This window comes from Heterodontus francisci, chromosome 14 (assembly GCF_036365525.1).
Source record: "Heterodontus francisci isolate sHetFra1 chromosome 14, sHetFra1.hap1, whole genome shotgun sequence".
In the NCBI taxonomy this organism is placed as follows: domain Eukaryota; kingdom Metazoa; phylum Chordata; class Chondrichthyes; order Heterodontiformes; family Heterodontidae; genus Heterodontus; species Heterodontus francisci.
The window spans coordinates 32,216,701-32,233,646 of record NC_090384.1 but is presented as its reverse complement, the minus strand read 5'-3'; the positions used below and the strand labels follow the sequence as shown (position 1 = coordinate 32,233,646).

The following is a 16,946-nucleotide window of genomic DNA, read 5'->3' as shown; positions in this document are numbered from 1 at the left end:
TCGAAAACACACACAAGCAATAAAATGCATGAATTTCTGAGCTTGGAATGTGCACACACTTATGGACAATCAAAACAGTGAATGCCCTGAAAGGAGAACCACCATAGTTTCTAGGGAGCTTGCAAGATGCATCATCGATGTTGCAGCTCTCAGTGAAACGCAACTTCCTGCAGAAGGCCAGCTAACAGAGGAAGAAGGAGGATATACTTTCTTTTGGAAGAGGAAACCAGAGGAGGGTCGTCGCATCCAGAGAGTTGGGTTCGCTATCAAAAATAGAATCAAAGATATACTTACAGAACTTCCAATTGGTATGAATGAACGGCTCATGACCCTACACCTTCAACTCAGTGGCAATCAATGGGCCACAATCATCAGTGCTTCTGCTCCCACACTTGATTCCACTGACGAAAGATCTGGATTCTGTATTGGCAGCCATCCCAAGACAAGACAAACTGATTGTACTGGGAGATTTTAATGCCAGAGTTGGGCACAACTATACCATCTGGAAGGGCATCATTGGGCAAGAAGGATTGGGGAATTCAAATGCCAATGGTCTTCTCCTCCTCACCAAGTGCACTGACCATGGGCTCACCATCACAAACACACTCTTTTGTCAGAAAGATAAATATAAGACAACGTGAAAACTCCCCCGATCCACACATTGGCACTTCCTGGACTACGTCATTGTCCGAGCCTGGGTTAGGGAAGGATGTGCACATCAACCGAGCTGTGCGGGGTACAAACGACTGCTGGACAGACCGCACACTTGCATATGCTTGGCACCCAAACACTGAAGATCCTCAAAGAAATCCAAGAGAAGATTTAACATCCACATTCTCCAGGATATAAAAACAAGAGAACATTTGCAGGTGCAACTTTCTCCAATCTTGCTCTCAGACGTTCCAATGATGCCAGTGTGAAAAGGATTTGGGACAAAATCAAATCTGCGATCCAAGTGACATGCGCCCAGACTAGCAGGTTTGAATCTCGCAGGCACCAAGACTGGTTCGACAAGAATGATAAAGAATTATGCTAAATTCTCAATCAGAAATGCCAAGCCTTCATTATGTGTCAAATCACCCGACATCACAGCAGAAACAAGATTAATATCTACTACTCAAATCTGAAGTTCAGAGAACAATGCGTGTCATCAAGAATAAGTGGTGGGTAGAGAAGGTCAATGAAATCCAATGTTACGCAGACTTGCACGACATGTGCAGCTTCTTCCAGCCACCAAGACCATCTATGGACCAATAAGAAATGGTCCCTCCCCGCTCCGAGCTGAAGACAGCATTACTCTTCTCAAAGATGATGCATCTGTCTGAGACTGTTGGAAAGAGCATTACCGGAACCTTCTCAATCGGGAGTCAATACTATCAGACAAAACCATCACAACAATCCCTCAACAGCCTGAGAGATCAAATTTGAGTATGCTGCCGACACTTGATGAGATACAAAAGGCGATCCAACAGATGAAGGAAAACAAGGTGTGTATTCTGGAAGCATTCCTGCGGAGATCTATAAAGCTGCTGGTTATGAACTCTCAAACTCTGGGAAGAGGAAGTACTGCTTCCCGACTTCTGCAAAGTCATCACTGTTTCACTTTTTAAGAAGGGTGATAAATCTATTTGTGGAAATTATAGAGGCATATCCCTTCTGTCCACAGTGGGGAAGATATTCACACGAATATTCCTGAACTGCTTCCTACCCGTCAGCGAAGACATATTTCCAAAGACCCAATGTGGCTTCTGGCCATCCAGGAGAACCATAGATATGATCTCTGTCGCTTGAAAAATCCAAGAAAAGTGCCTGGTACAATGTACATGGCCTTTATTGATGGGTCAAAGGCCTCTGATTTCATCACCCGCAAAGCTCTTTGGAAAGTTCTCCGGAGACTTGGATGTCCAGGAAGATATGCTACTATCCTGCGACTCTTGGATAATAGTATGACAGTAGCCATCATTTGCAATGGATTGAGAGGCCGAGCCTTTTCGTATCCAAACTGGCATCAAGCAAGGCTGTGTGATTGCACCAGGTCTTCACAATTTACCTCAGCCTGGTCATGGAATTCATTTGTGACCAACTTCCACAAGGGGTCATGATTGTATTTCGAATCATGGAAAGCTATTTAACCTTAACAGGCTGAGAGCCAAGAGTAAAGTGCACATTCACGACTTACAATACACTGATGACTGTGCAGTTGTGATTCACACTGCATGTGACATTCTGACCACCCTCAACCTCTTCAATTATGCATACAAAAGAGTTGGTCTCTTATTCAACATCAGCATGACCAAAATCCTCCACCAGCCCTTCCATGGACAAGCACCTACATCTCCAGCTATCGTTATTAGTGGGGAGACTTCAGAAGTCGTTGAACACTTCCCATATCTCGACAGCTGCCTTTTTCTAAAGGTCACCAAAGTTGAGATCCTGCACAGAATCATTGTGCCAGAGCAGCCTTCCTTAAATTGTGCAACCAGGTCTTCAACAACAGAGATCTCCATAATAGGACAAAGGCTTTAGCCTACAACAATGATGTTGTCACCACTCTTCTATATGGCAGTGAGACTTGGGTCACCTATCAATGGCACCTCTAGTTGCTGGAGAATTTCCACCAGCAGTGTCTCTGCAGGATACTCAAGTGGGAAGACAGGCAAACAAACTCCAGTATCCTCACTGAAGCCAATTTCTCCGTCATTGCAACCATGATCATGTGAAATCAGCTCCACTGCTCTGGACATTGTATAACCGGCTTCTAAAGCAGATCCTCTTTTCACAATTTGCGGGTGGCACCCGATCTCAATGAGGACAGAGAAAACGTTTTAATGACACTCTGAAAGCCTCATTGAAAAGGAAACAAATTGACATCAGTGCATGCGAGGAATGTGTCGCTAACTGTGCCATGTGACACCGCCTCACCCAACAAGCCACAACACAGTCAGAAACTGACTGCATAAACTCTGCTGCGGAGAAGGGTTGGAAGCGGAAGGAGAGAGAGCAGGAACCTGGCTTGAGAACCCCTCACCCCCTTCAGAGCAACACTTGTTCTCTCTGTGCAAATCCTGTGGTTTCAGGATTGGCCTCCTGAGGACACACAAATCGTGAACCCTGGCAGATGTCATCCTCATTTTGTGGGAATGACAATGACATAGGTAATTGTCAAAAAGAGAGCAGAAAATGGATACTGATATAGTAAGCAAGTAGTACATCAGAACGATGACAAATGTAACAAAGTAACCAAACATGGGCTGGAATTTTTGGGCCCGCCCACCAGCCAAGAAGCCTCTGCCAGGCCTGGAAGCCACACTATGAATCTATGTGGCTGAGGCTCTTACTTGGCCTCAGGCTGGAATTTGCCCCTCTAAGGCAGGAAGTCCCGCCTCTAAGAGCTGCTGGCCAATCAGGGGGCTGGCAGCTCCCAGTCCCAGCAGCACCACCAGGAGTGGTGGCCACTGCTGGAACTGCAGCCAGAGAGAGGAGCAAGAGAGACACCAGCCCCAGAAAAAAGGAAAGTTTGTGGGGTCTCGCCGGAAACAATTGGCCGGGCCCCAGCGAAGTAAGGGGGTGGGTGGGGGCTGTGGGGGTGAGGGGGGGTGGGATTGGTTGCGGAATGTAGTGGGTGTGGTTGGGTCACGGGCGGGTCCTCCGTGGGGCACCGGGTGCCTGATCAGGAAGGCCCTCCCCCCACGCCCGCAAGGAGGCCATCGGGTTTTACTGAGCCGCCCGCCTGCTGCTGGTAATATGCCAGTAGCGGCGAGAAGAGGCTTTCAGTGGCAGTTAAATGGCCACTTAAGGGCTTTAATTGGCCTGGGGCGACAGGCACGGTGCCTTCTGTCTGCCACTCAATTTTACAACGAACATCTCCCCTGCCTGCATCCAGCCTGCTGCTGTGGGGGGACGGGGGAAGGGGCGTAAAACTCCAGCCACGGGCTGGAAAGAAGAATGCCAGACTGAAAGACACTTTAAATGATGAGGAACTGGGGAGGGGAGTGGATGAACAAACAGATTTTGGAGTGCAGCTATGTAAGTCATGAAAAGTTAGCTTGCTGGTGTAAAACGTTGGTATCGTCATAAGAGTCTTTGAATAAAAAGCAAAGACATACACAGAGTTATGCAGTTCAACTGCTGTCACACACAGTGCTACTGCAGTTATGCAAAGTACTAGTCTGTCAGCTCCACCTTAAAGCAAAGGTTAGGCTTGTGCATCGCTACACCAGTGTTGGTGGTTTTCTACAGGTAATCGCTGTGCCATCTTTTTCCGAGGTGCAAATAATAAACCCCTCAGTATTTGGAGTGACACTATTTTCACTGTAATCCTGCATGGGATGGGATTAGTGAGAATATTTTTTGCTGTACGGAACTGAAGTTATTTATTTTGTATTATTGTCATGGTACAATTCACCAATCAGAAAGGAAAAACACACAGACCTAAACACCTGTCTAATGAGGAGCAAGAAAACTGACTCTGATATAGACTCGTCGCACACTAGAAATTTTAATTTATGACAAAAGAAACAGAGGTTTTTAAAGTGTATTGTTATCTCCAGGTGAAGCCTTGTTTTTGGGTGACTGGGTTGAATCGGTGTTTAAAAAAAATACAATTGGAGAATGTTACGTGCGTGACCTAAAATTTAGTATCAAGTATGAGGATACAACAGGATTAAATGGGAAAGGGTTTGGTCCTTTGCAATGCTATTCAATGGGTGTGAATTGGAAGGTTCATTCATGCATCTGCACAAGGGAAGCAGCTGATTGGTGAGTTTATATTTATTTAAGTCCTAATTTTATTTTGGTTCAGTCAGTCAATAGTCTAATAAATGAGGCATGGCAGGGCAACTCAATCCCATGGACTGCACATCCTGTTCCATGTGAGAACGTCAGGAAGCATCTTGTGTCCTGGACAACCACGTGTGCAGGAAGTGTCATCAGCAGGAGCAGCTTGAAGTCCACGTTTTGGAACCTGAGCACAGCTGGCATCATTGTGGTTCATCTGCGAGGTCGAGAGTTTTGGGGATAGCACTTTTCTGGATGTGGTCACCCTGCAGTTTAAGGGGATGCGGGCAGAGAGGGAATGGGTGAGCAACAGGCAGGACGTGCAGGAGTCCCGGAGTGCATCTCACTCTCCGACCAGTATCCAGTTCTGAATACTGATGAGAGCAATGGTTTCCCTGGGAAGTGCAGCCAGAGCCAAGTCCATGGCAGGCTCAGCTGTATGGGGGTGGGGCCAGGAGGAAGATTGGGCAAGCAATAGTGGTAGGGGAACAGACAGGTGTTTCTGTGGCCGCAGACGTGAATCCAGGATGTTATGCTGCCTCCCTGGTGCCAGGGTCATGGATGTCACTGAGCGGCTGCAGAGCACTCTGAGTGGGGGAGGGTGAACAGTCAGCAGTCGTGGTCCATATCAGTACACAAGGCATGCATTGAAAAATGAATGAGGTCCTGCAGGCAGAATCTAGGGATCTAGGAAAGAAACTAGCAAGCAGGACCTCAGAGGTAGTGAGCTCCGAATTACTCCCAGTACCACACACTAGTGAGTATAGAAATAGGAGGGAGAGCTTTAGATTCCTGGGACATTGGGTCCAATTCTGGGAAGATGGGACCTGGACAGGCCATGAGGGTTGCACCTGCACAGAGCCAGGACGAATGTTCTTGTGGGGCAATTTGCTAGTGCTATTGGGGAGGATTTAAACTAACTTGGCAGGGAGATGGAAACCAGGAGGTAACATTAGAAAGAAAAAACAAGGTGCACAAAGAATTGGGAGACACTAGAATAAGTAGCAGCAGTGTGTACCAGTAGCAGCAGTGTGCACCATCTACAAGATGCACTGCAGCAATGCACCAAGGCTCCTGAGACAGCACCTTCCAAACCCGCGACCTCTACCACCTCAAAGGACAAGAGCAGCAGATGCATGGGAACACCACCACCTGCAAGTTCCCGTCCAAGTCACACACCATCCTGACTTGGAACTATATTGCCGTTCCTTCACTGTCGCTGGGTCAAAATCCTGGAACTCCCTTCCTAACAGCACTGTGGGTGTACTTACCTCACAAGGACTGCAGCAGTTCAAGAAGGCAGCTCACCACCACCTTCTCAAGGGCAATTAGGGATGGGCAATAAATGCTGGCATAGCCAGTGACGCCCACATCCCATGAATGAATCAAAAAAAAGAGGGACCTAGGGATATATGTGCACAAATCATTGAAGGTGGCAGGGCAGGTCGAGAAAGCGGTTAAAAAGGCATAAGGATCTCAGCTTTGTAAACAGAGGCATAGAGTACAAAAGCAAGGAAGTTATCATGAATCTTTATAAAGCACTGGTTCGGCCTCAACTGGAGTACTGTGTCCAACTTTGGGCACTACACTTTAAGAAGGATGCAAAAATATTGGAGAGGGTGCAGAAAAGTTTTGCGAGAACAGTTCCGGGGATGAGAGGCTTCAGTTACGAGGATGGAATGGAGAAGCTGGGGCTGTTCTCTTTAGAGAAGATTGAGAGGAGATTTAATAGATGTGTTTAAAATCTGGACAGAGTAGATAGGGAGAAACTGTTCCCATTGGCAGAAGGATTGAGAATCAGAGGACACCGATTTAAGATGATTGGCAAATGAAGGAAAGGCGATATGGGGAAAAACTTTTTATGCAGCGAGTGGTTGGGATCCAGAATGTACTGCCTGAGAGTGTGGTGGAGGTAGATTCAATTGTGGCTTTCAAAAAGGGAATTGGATAATTTTTTGAAGAGAGTTTGCAGTGTTACAAGGAAAAGGCAGGGGAGTGGGATCAGCTGAGTTGCTGTTACAGAAAGCGGCATAGACACAACAGGTCAAATGGCCTCCTTCTATGATAACTACTCTATGACTCATTGGAATGCTATTCAACTGGAGTCAATAGGAAGAAGTTTGGTCTATCCCCAAGAACATAAAAATGTATTAAATGAGGGGAAGGCTCTTTGAAAGGATCAGTCTTGATAGGCCATAGACCATACACTATCCTACCCCAAAGAACCTCTGCAAAGTTCCTCCTTGCCCATCCAAAAGTAGATCAAGTAAAGAATACACATCTATACTTACATCCTCTACTATAAGGAGCAAAATAAATGTTAATTGGAAGTATATTACGGATTCAAGAGATACGAAAGACTTACTTTCTCCAAATGCTCAATACAGGTAGTGTGAACCACTATCTTGCAGGCAGCACATTTCTTCCGCGACACTGACTTCTGCTACAGAGAGAGATGAGAAGAGTGATTACCTATGGCATCTTGAATAGATATAAACTTTATATCATCATTCTCTCCCTTCTGTTTAGCCACACGTGGATCATACATAATTTGTCAGCCATGAGCACCAAGTACTGATGTTTCTTTCAAACCTACGCCAAGGCTATTGTATTTCTAGCTTAGGGGTGGAGAAGGGGCAGCATGTAGTAATAGGTCAGGAAAACTGTGATACTTGAATTTCCTTCTTTCCTTTGGGGAAGTTGCTTTGTTCCCTGCCAACTAGCATGTCTGATACCGGGATACAGGTACAATCCCACCAGACTTTCACGGATTAATCTGTGGTAGACTGATGCTGTGAAATATGTTGTGTCCCCCCATCATTATAGAAAGGATGTAATTGCACTAGAGAGGGTACAGAGGAGATTTACGAGGATGTTGCCAGGACCTGGAAAATTGCAGCTTTGAGGAAGGATTGGATAGGCTGGGGTTGTTCTCCTTGGAACAGAGAAGGCTGAGAGGAGATCTGATTGAAATGTACAAAATTGTGAGGGGCTTGGATAGAGTGGATGGGAAAGGCTTATATACCTTAGCAGCAAGGTCAGTGATGAAGGAGCATAGATTTAAAGTGAATGGTTGAAAGGTTCGAGGGGAAATGAGGAAAAATTTTTTCACCCAGAGGGTGGTGGGGGTCTGGAACTCACTGACTGAAAGGATAGTAGAGGCAGAAACCCTCATCATTTAAAAGGTGTCTGGGTATGTACCTCAGGTGCCGTAACCTGCAGGGTTACGGACCAAATGCTGGAAGGCGGGATTAAACGCGGTTGCTCGTTTTTCGGCCAGCAGAGAAACGATGGGCCAAGTGGTCTCTTTCTGTGCCGTAAGCTTTCTATAATTCTATTCTATCATCTCCACTCAATATCCCTGTTTTTAAACTGAAAATACAAGTAATGCTGGTTTTTCTTCATACCTAATGGCCCAGTGACAGAATCATATCTGCACATATCATGTTTCAAAGCGCTGCATTTTCATCTTCAAAAGAGGAGTTTTGTGCCTGGACCCTACCCGCTTTATTAAACAAAAGTTTTTTCTTTAGTGTCATTTTTAAAAAATTTCAAAATCCTTATAGTATCACAGATTGACTGAGAAATTGGCGGGTGCTGAGATTCCTCTGCTCAAACTGCATCTTAAATAGAAGAAAGGGCATTCCTACAGGACCTTGAATGACTTCAGAACATCTCAAAGTGCTTTACAGCTAATAAAGCATTTTTGAAGTGTAGTCACTGTTATACTGTAAGATTCAGGACAGCCAAGTTCATAGCACAGAAGGAAGCCATTAGGACCATCATGTCTTTGTTCTCCTCATAACCCTATATCATCATCTGCTTCAAATGTTTGAATCTAATTTTTGCTTAAAACATGCAATGGTCACTTCATCAACCACTCCTTGTAGCAAAGCATTTCCTAATACAACCCTCTACACAGATTGAGGACCCCACATCACTGTCCTGAACAAAGAAAATAGTCTTTCACTATTCAGTCTATCATAATTTCAAACTTCTATTAAATCTCTTTATAATCTTCTGCGCTCCACTGGAATTAGTTCCAGTTTCACAAGTTTTTCCTCTTAATTATAGTTTCCCATCCTGATGAATTTACTTTGTATGCTCTTTATAGCTTTGATGTGCTTTCTATACTGTAGTACCCAAAACTGCATAGTGTTCCAAATGTGGCCTAACCAAAGCATTGCACAAATGAACTATTTCTTTGCTCCTGTACTTTATGTCACTATTCAATATGCTGTTGGCCTATTTATTGCATTCACACTTTCACAGAATTATATATTGAACCCTCAGTTTTCCCTATTCACCATATCCTATTCAGTCTCTTTCCATTTAGTGTGTACTTTCTGGTGTTTCTGCACAAAATGTATGACCTTGTACATATCCCCATTGAACTGCATCTGACACCTTTCTGCCCATTATCTTAACTATGCTTTCCTGACTTTTTTTTAAATACTCCTCCTTGCTGTTTGCCAAACTTCCTACTTTTGCTTCATCAGCAAATATTGATACCGTATTCCCTAAACTCAAGTCCAAAAAGCAGAAGTGAACCCTGGGCCGACCCGGGGGTAAACCAATTCCAATCCTTCGCCTGACTGAGCAATAACAGCTTGGATTTATGTTGCACAATGTAGAACAATGTCCCAAAGAGGCATAATCAAAGAAATGTACACCGAGCCAATGTAAGAGATACTAGGATATTAGGGGAGGCGGTGACATAGTGGTAATGGCACTGGACTAATAATCCAGAGCCCAGGCTAATGGTTCGAATCCCACCAAGGCAGATGGTGACATTTGAATTCAATTAATAAATCTGGAATTAAAAGCTAGTCTAATGGTGACCATGAAACCATTGTTGATTATTGTAAAAACCCATCTGGTTCTCTAATGTCCTTTAGGGAAGGAAATCTTCCATCCTTACCTGGTTTGGCCTACATGCGTCCCCAGATAACCAGCAATGTGGCTGACTCTTAAATGCCTTCTTAAATGGCCTAGCAAGCCACTCAGTTCAAGAGCAATAAATGCTGGCCTAGTCAGTGATGCCGACATCCCACAAATGAATAAAACAAAATACTAAGAGCGGTGATCAAAAGTCTGATCCAAGAGATGGGCTCTAAGGAGGTTTTAAAGGAGGAGAAGTAAGTTGAGAGGCAGATGAATTTTGGGAGGGAAGTCTAACGCATGGGGCCTGGAAGGCTGAAGGCATGGCTGCCAATGGTGAGGCGAAGGACGGCCTGTACACAAAAGGCCAGAGAGAGTTCAGGAAACATTGTAGAACTGGAGGAGGTTAGAGATAGGGAAAGGCAATGTCATAAAGGAATTTAAACAAAATGGTAAGAATATTCAAATCAAGGTATTTGGGGATCAGGGGCTAATATAGATCAGCAAGCACAGGGGTGCTGGTTACCATACAGACTGCAGAGCTGGTTTATGGAGGGTGGAAAATGGGAGGTCAGACAGGTTAAGTCTCAAGACAAAGGAGTAGATGAGGGTTTGAGCAAATGCATGGAGATAGGGGCAGAGGCAGGTCTTATTACAAAGTTGGAAGTGGGTAGTCTATGCAATGGGGTTAGAATTTCAGCTTGGGATAGAATGGTATATCAATGTTGTGTTTTGGCCTGAGACAGTACAGAGGCTGGGAGGATGAAGGAAGCAGTGCCAGGGATATGGATCAACACGCATTGAAACTATTTTTTTAAAAATTCTGTCTATTAACCAAATTTCTGTTCATGTTCTTCATTTTCTCTTATGTGGTATGCATTATATTTTCTAACAAGCCTCTTATTAGACACTTCAATGAACACTTTGTGTATTTTGGGAGGACTAACAAGGCAAGGGAATATACAATGGATGGTAGGACCCTAGGAAGGTCAGAGGGACCTTGGTGTACTTGTCCATATATCACTGAAGGCAGTAGCACAGGTAGATGAGGTGGTTAGGAAGGCATATGGGATACTTGCCTTTATCAGCCAAGGCATAGAATATAAGAGCAAGGGGGTTATGATGGAGCTGTCTAAAACGCTTGTTAGGCCATAGCTGGAGTACTGTGTACAGTTCTGGTCACCACACTATATGAAGGATGTGATTGCACTGGAGAGGGTACAGAGGAGATTCACCAGGATGTTGCCTGGGCTGGAGCATTTCAGCTATGAAGAGAGAGTGAAAAGGCTGGGGTTGTTTTCCTTAGAGCAGAGAAGGCTGAGGGGGGACCTGATTGAGGTATACAAAATTATGAGGGGCATTGATAGGATAGATAGGAAGAAACTTTTTCCCTTAGCAGAGGGATCAATAACCAGGGGGCATAGATTTAAAGTAAGGGGCAGAAGGTTTAGAGGGGATTTGGGGGAAAATGTTTTCACCCAGAGGGTGGTTGGAATCTGGGACACACTGCCTGAAGGGGTGGTAGAGGCAGGAACCCTCACAACATTTAAGTATTTAGATAAGCACTTGAAACGCCATAGCATACAAGGCTACGGGCCAAGTGCTGGAAAATGGGATTAGGATAGACAGGCATTTGATGGCCGGCATAGACACGATGGGCCAAAGGGCCTGTTTCTGTACTGTATAACTCTATGACTGGCTATTAAAGGGTTGAATTACGAGAACAGATTGCATAAACTTGGTTTGTAGTCACTTGAGTTTTGAAGATTCAGTGGTGATCTAATCAAGATATTTTAAATGATAAATGATAAATGATATGGGCGGCGCAGTGGTTAGCACCGCAGCCTCACAGCTCCAGCGACCTGGGTTCAATTCTGGGTACTGCCTGTGTGGAGTTTGCAAGTTCTCCCTGTGTCTGCGTGGGTTTTCGCTGGGTACTCCGGTTTCCTCACACCACCAAAGACTTGCAGGTTGATAGGTAAATTGGCCATTATAAATTGCCTCTAGTATAGATAGGTGGTAGGAGAATATAGGGACAGGTGGAGATGTGATAGGAATATGGGGTTAGTGTAGGATTAAGTATAAATGGGTGGTTGATGGTTGGCACAGACTCGGTGGGCCGAAGGGCCTGTTTCAGTGCTGTATCTCTAAATAAATAAAAAATAAATAAATGGATTCGATAGAGTAGATAGAGAGAAACTATTTCCTCTGGTGGGTGAATCCAGAGCAAGGGGGCATGATCTTAAAATTAGAGCTGGACCATTCAGGGTGACATCAGGAAACACTTAGTTCACACAAAGGGTAGTGGAAATCTGCAACTGTCTCCACATAAAGGTTGTGGTTGTGGGTCAATTGAAATTTTCAAGACAGATCAATAGATTTTTGTTGGGTAAGGGTTCTCAAAGGCAGGTTAAAAAAAAAGGCAGGTAAATAGAGTTGAGGTACAGATCAACCATGATCAAATTGAATGCCGAAACAAGATCAAGGGCCGAACAACTCCTGTTTCTATGTTCCTTCTGAAAATTCATACACACACTACTGCCTTGTCTTTATCTATGGTCTATAAGTTACCTGGACACGCACCTGAACTGCTGTAACCTGCAAGGCTACGGACTAGGTGCTGGAAGGTGGGATTAGATTAGGCGGCTAGTTTTTTTCAGCCGGCGCAGACACAATGGGCTGAATGGCCTCCTTCTGTGCAGTAACTTTTCGCATCTACACAATTGGACACTTCTTCAAAAACCCTATAAATGTGACAAACACAACTTACCTATAACAAATACACACGGGCTGTCCTTGATTAACTCATTCATTTCTAAATGCTCACTAATTTTATGTCAAATTATTGATCTGAAGAGTTTACCCATAACTGTTTATCCATCTCTCCCTCCCTGAACAGGGGTATTACTTTAGTTACCCTCCAGTCCCATTGCATAATATGCAGATTTAAGGACAACTGAAATATTATAGACAGTCATTGCTAATTTCAACAACAAAGGATGCCTGCCATCAGGACCCATTGACTTATCCTTCCCCACGCATCTCCCAACCCCCACCCAAGTTCTGCTAACATTTTCAGAACCAATTTGTTTTCTACAGTTACCTCTAACAATTGTTTCATTTTCTGCCCAAGAACACCCACATTCTCAACTTCACCATCATTTGTAAAAATCAAATTATTTGTTTAATATCTCTGCTATACCTTCATCCTCCACAAATAGACTCCCTCTTTCATCCGAGCGCTTCTAACCTCTTATTAACTATCCTTTTACTTTATAGTTGCTTATAAAAGTTGTTACAATTTAGATTATTTACTAGCCTCTTCTCATATTCCCTTTTCGCCCTTCTAACTTACCTTTTCACCTCCCTGCTACACTTTCTATATTCCTGCACATATCCACTCAATCACCCAAACTTCCTACTTTTACCTCTTTAATATCATCCATCGCCGGCCCGGTCTCAGTTCATCTGCTGTTAAAACCCTCATCCATGCCTTTGTTATCTCTAGGCTTCACTATTCCAATGTTCTCCAGGCCGGCCTCCTATTTTCCATTCTCCATAAACTGAAATTCATCCAAATCTCTGCCGCCTGTGTCCTAAGTCACACCAAGTTCCCTTTGCCCATCACCCCTGTGCTCGCTGACCTACACTGGCTTCCAGTCCACCAATGCTTTGATTTTAAAACTCTCATCCTTGTTTTCAAATCCATGGCCTCGCCCCTCCATATCTCTGGAACCAGCTCTTCAAGATCTCTGCCTTCCTCCAATTCTGCCCTCTTGCCTATCCCCGATTTAATCATTCCATTGGTGGTCAGGCCTTCAGCTGCCTGGACCCAAAGCACTGAAATTCTCTCCCTCAGCCTCTCCGCCCTCCTTTAAGACATTCCCAGTCAAATTTTATTTGATCACGCTCCTATGAAGTGCCCTGGGAGTATTTTAACTCCCGCAAAGGTGCTATATATTGCAAATTGTTATGATTTTCTTTTGTATTGTTAGCCCTAGTTTTATCACAATTCTTCCAAGTTTCAGTTTAGTTTTTGCTGCGCCCCTTGCTTACCTTATAGGAATATTTATTGCTGATGTTGTCTTCTGTTCATCTTTTAGTTGAAGATTTCCCACTGTTGATCACTGTTTCCCAACATTTCTATCCAGTTAATTTGGGCCACATCCCTTTTTATCCCACTGTTATTTGCCTTTTTACAGTCCAATATCCTAATCTTTGACCCTTCAGATATTGTGGTTCCCATTGCCCAGTTGTCTCCTTCTCTCATCATTTTTTTTACCCTATCTCTTCCCTTATTAGAGTCATACTGATCTAGAAGCAGTTCCAGATTCTTTCTGAAAAAAACATTTGCACTTTCACCAAATTAATTACCTTTGGTCTAATCTATATTGGGATAGTTGAAATCATGCATCATTATCGCCCTATCCTACTTAAATATTTCTTTGCATTGTCTGCAGATCACACCCAATCTAACTTCTGCTTTTTGCTAGCCTGTAATGTTCAACAAGAATGGCATCATTTTGTTTTATGTTTCTCAACTCTATTTATACGGATCCTTGTACAACCCCATAGGATATCCTTACATTCTTGGGGTGTGCTAAATCCTTTGCAAACACTGCCACTCCACCCTGCCTTCCTGTTTCCCGTCCCTGTCTCCTGAAAATAGTGTAACAAGGAATATGAGGTCCAATTCTGAACCATCACTCCACGATAAGTAATGTATCATATCCTTCCGTAGTTATTAATGCTTCTAACTCCCCTATTTTTGAACTTTTGTGTATTCACATACACATCACTCGACATTATACATACACATCCTGAATATTTCTTTTTAAACCTTATTCTTTCTCCTTGAATTCTCATTAAATTTTTTGATATCCTTTTCTCTCTCACTACCTTTCTCCACTTATCATATTCCCTCTCTATTTATTTCAGCTAACTTTCTACTTCTATTCCAGCAATTTATTAGTCCTTCTCATTGTCTCAAATGTAACCTTTACCCAGTCCTCTGCTGCACTAGTTTAAATCCTCCCTCACTGCTCTATTTACCCTCTACAAAGGAACATTGGTGCCATTTCAGTTTCGGTGAAGGATGATCCCTCGGTACTTTCGGCCAATGTTCCAAACCCACTCCAATAGCCCAAGCATGTGAACCCTTCCCTCCTGCACTAGCCCTGTCGCCACACATTGATCATTCTAATCCTCCTCTCCTTAGCGTGTCCAGTGCGTGGTATCAGAAGTAATCTGGAGGTCCACACTCTTCAGGCCATTCTTCCATCTAGTAGAATCATACAGCACAGAAGGAGGCCTTTCAGTCCATCATACCTCTGCTGGCTCTCTGAAAGACCTATCAATTAACCCCACTCGCCTGCTTTTTCTCCGTGGTCCTGCAAATTTTTCCTTTTTAGGTAGGGATTCAATTCCCTTTTGAAAATTATTGCCGAATCTGCTTCCAGCACCCTTTCAGGCAGTGCATTCCAGATCATCATAACTCACTGCATTTAAAAAAACATTTCCTCTCTCCCTCCTTGCTTTTTTGCCTATTATTTTAAATCTGTTTACCAACCCACCCGCTAATGGAAACAGTTTCTCCCTATCTACTCTTATCAAAACCCCAAGGCTTTACTTTTCAATTGAGTTTCATTTTGTTAAAATAAAATAATTGGTACAGCGATATAAATAAAATATTTTACTAGGATAAATTCAACAACTCAAATCTTTTATCGTTTCAAACAATTACAGACCTGTGATCTGGCCACCAGAGGGCAGTATTAACCAATGAAAAATAAAGTCAGTCCTGGTTTTAAGTTTCTTTAAAGATTCAATGTAAATTTAATCATAACAATTGCTCTACGCCCACCCCATCTGACCCAACTATGCATGTTTGTGTGCGGACTCAATGAAAATGTTAACACTTCCTAACTTAACAAGGGGTGTGTTTTGTTATATTAATACATTTGGCTAAATGGCCAAGACCCGCAATGCAACAAACCATGGCTGAAAGCAGTAGGACAGAAGTAGTTAAAAGATGATGGATTGTATGAGTAAGGGAAGGTTGAGAAAAGAAAGAATGAGAAGAGTAAGAAGTAGTTCCACATTTGGACATCCTGAGAAAGAATGAGTTAGAGCAGGATGTTGTATATTTGGTTAGTCTGCTGCCACCTTAGTATATTTGGTTAGTCTAGCTAAGAGAGGTTACTGATTCTTCAGTAGTTTGAACATGAACTCGTTTAGTACATTCTAACTATAGCTTTACATAAGTCTGTGTGACTCCTCTGAAGCCACACTGCATCTCCCTCCAAATCTCTCTCACATGTGATCTCTTACATCAACACAGCGGAAGGTTTTTTAAAATTCATTCATGGGATGTGGGCGACGCTGGCCAGGCCAGCATTTATTGCCCATCCCTAACTGCCCTTGAGAAGGTGGTGGTGAGCTGCCTTCTTGAACCGCTGCAGTCCATGTGGTGTAGCTACACCAACAGCACTGTTAGGGAGGGAGTTCCAGGATTTTGACCCAGCGACAGTGAAGGAACGGCGATATAGTTCCAAGTCAGGATGGTGTGTGACTTGGAGGGGAACTTGCAGGTGGTGGTGTTCCCATGCATCTGCTGCCTTTGTCCTTCTAGTTGGTAGAGGTTGTGGGTTTGGAAGGTGCTGTCTAAGGAGCCTTGGTGCATTGCTGCAGTGCATCTTGTTGATGGTACACACTGCTGCCACTGTGCATCGGTGGTGGAGGGAGTGAATGTTTGGAGAGGGAGTGCCAATCAAGCGGGCTGCTTTGTCCTGGATGGTGTCGAGCTTCTTGACTGTTGTGGGTGCTGCACCCATCCAGGCAGGTGGAAAGTATTCCATTCAACTCCTGACTTGTGCCTTGTAGATGGTGGACAGGCTTTGGGGAGTTGGGAGGTGAGTTACTTGCTGCAGGATTCCTAGCCTCTGACCTGCTCTTGTAGCCACGGTATTTATATGGCTACTCCAGTTCAGTTTCTGGTCAATGGTAACCCCCAGAATGTTGATAGTGAAAATTCAGCGATGGTAATGCCGTTGAATTATTAATGGCGGCACAGTGGCGCAGTGGTTAGCACCGCAGCCTCACAGCTTCAGCAACCCGGTTTCGGTTCTGGATACTGCCTGTGCGGAGTTTGCAAGTTCTCCCTGTGACTGTGTGGGTTTTCGCCGGGTGCTCCGGTTTCCTCCCACAGCCAAAGACTTGCAAGTTGGTAGGTAAATTGGCCATTGTAAATTGCCCTTAGTGTAGGTAGCTGGTAGGAGAATTGTGGGGAT

The 16,946-nt window shown here is 44.0% G+C and overlaps 1 protein-coding gene across 7 annotated transcripts in view; it reads right to left on the bottom strand.

Annotated features, from left to right (window-relative positions):
* The window catches only part of dgkza (diacylglycerol kinase, zeta a), a 656,642-nt gene that overhangs the window by 279,636 nt on the left and 360,060 nt on the right, over positions 1-16,946 (bottom strand). For 6 of the 7 annotated variants that reach the window (XM_068045966.1, XM_068045967.1, XM_068045963.1 and 3 more), the window contains one exon: positions 7,142-7,219. In XM_068045966.1, the coding sequence (XP_067902067.1) occupies positions 7,142-7,219 (78 nt within the window). The remainder of the gene's footprint in view (positions 1-7,141; positions 7,220-16,946) is intronic. The other variant, XM_068045961.1, reaches the window with a different exon arrangement.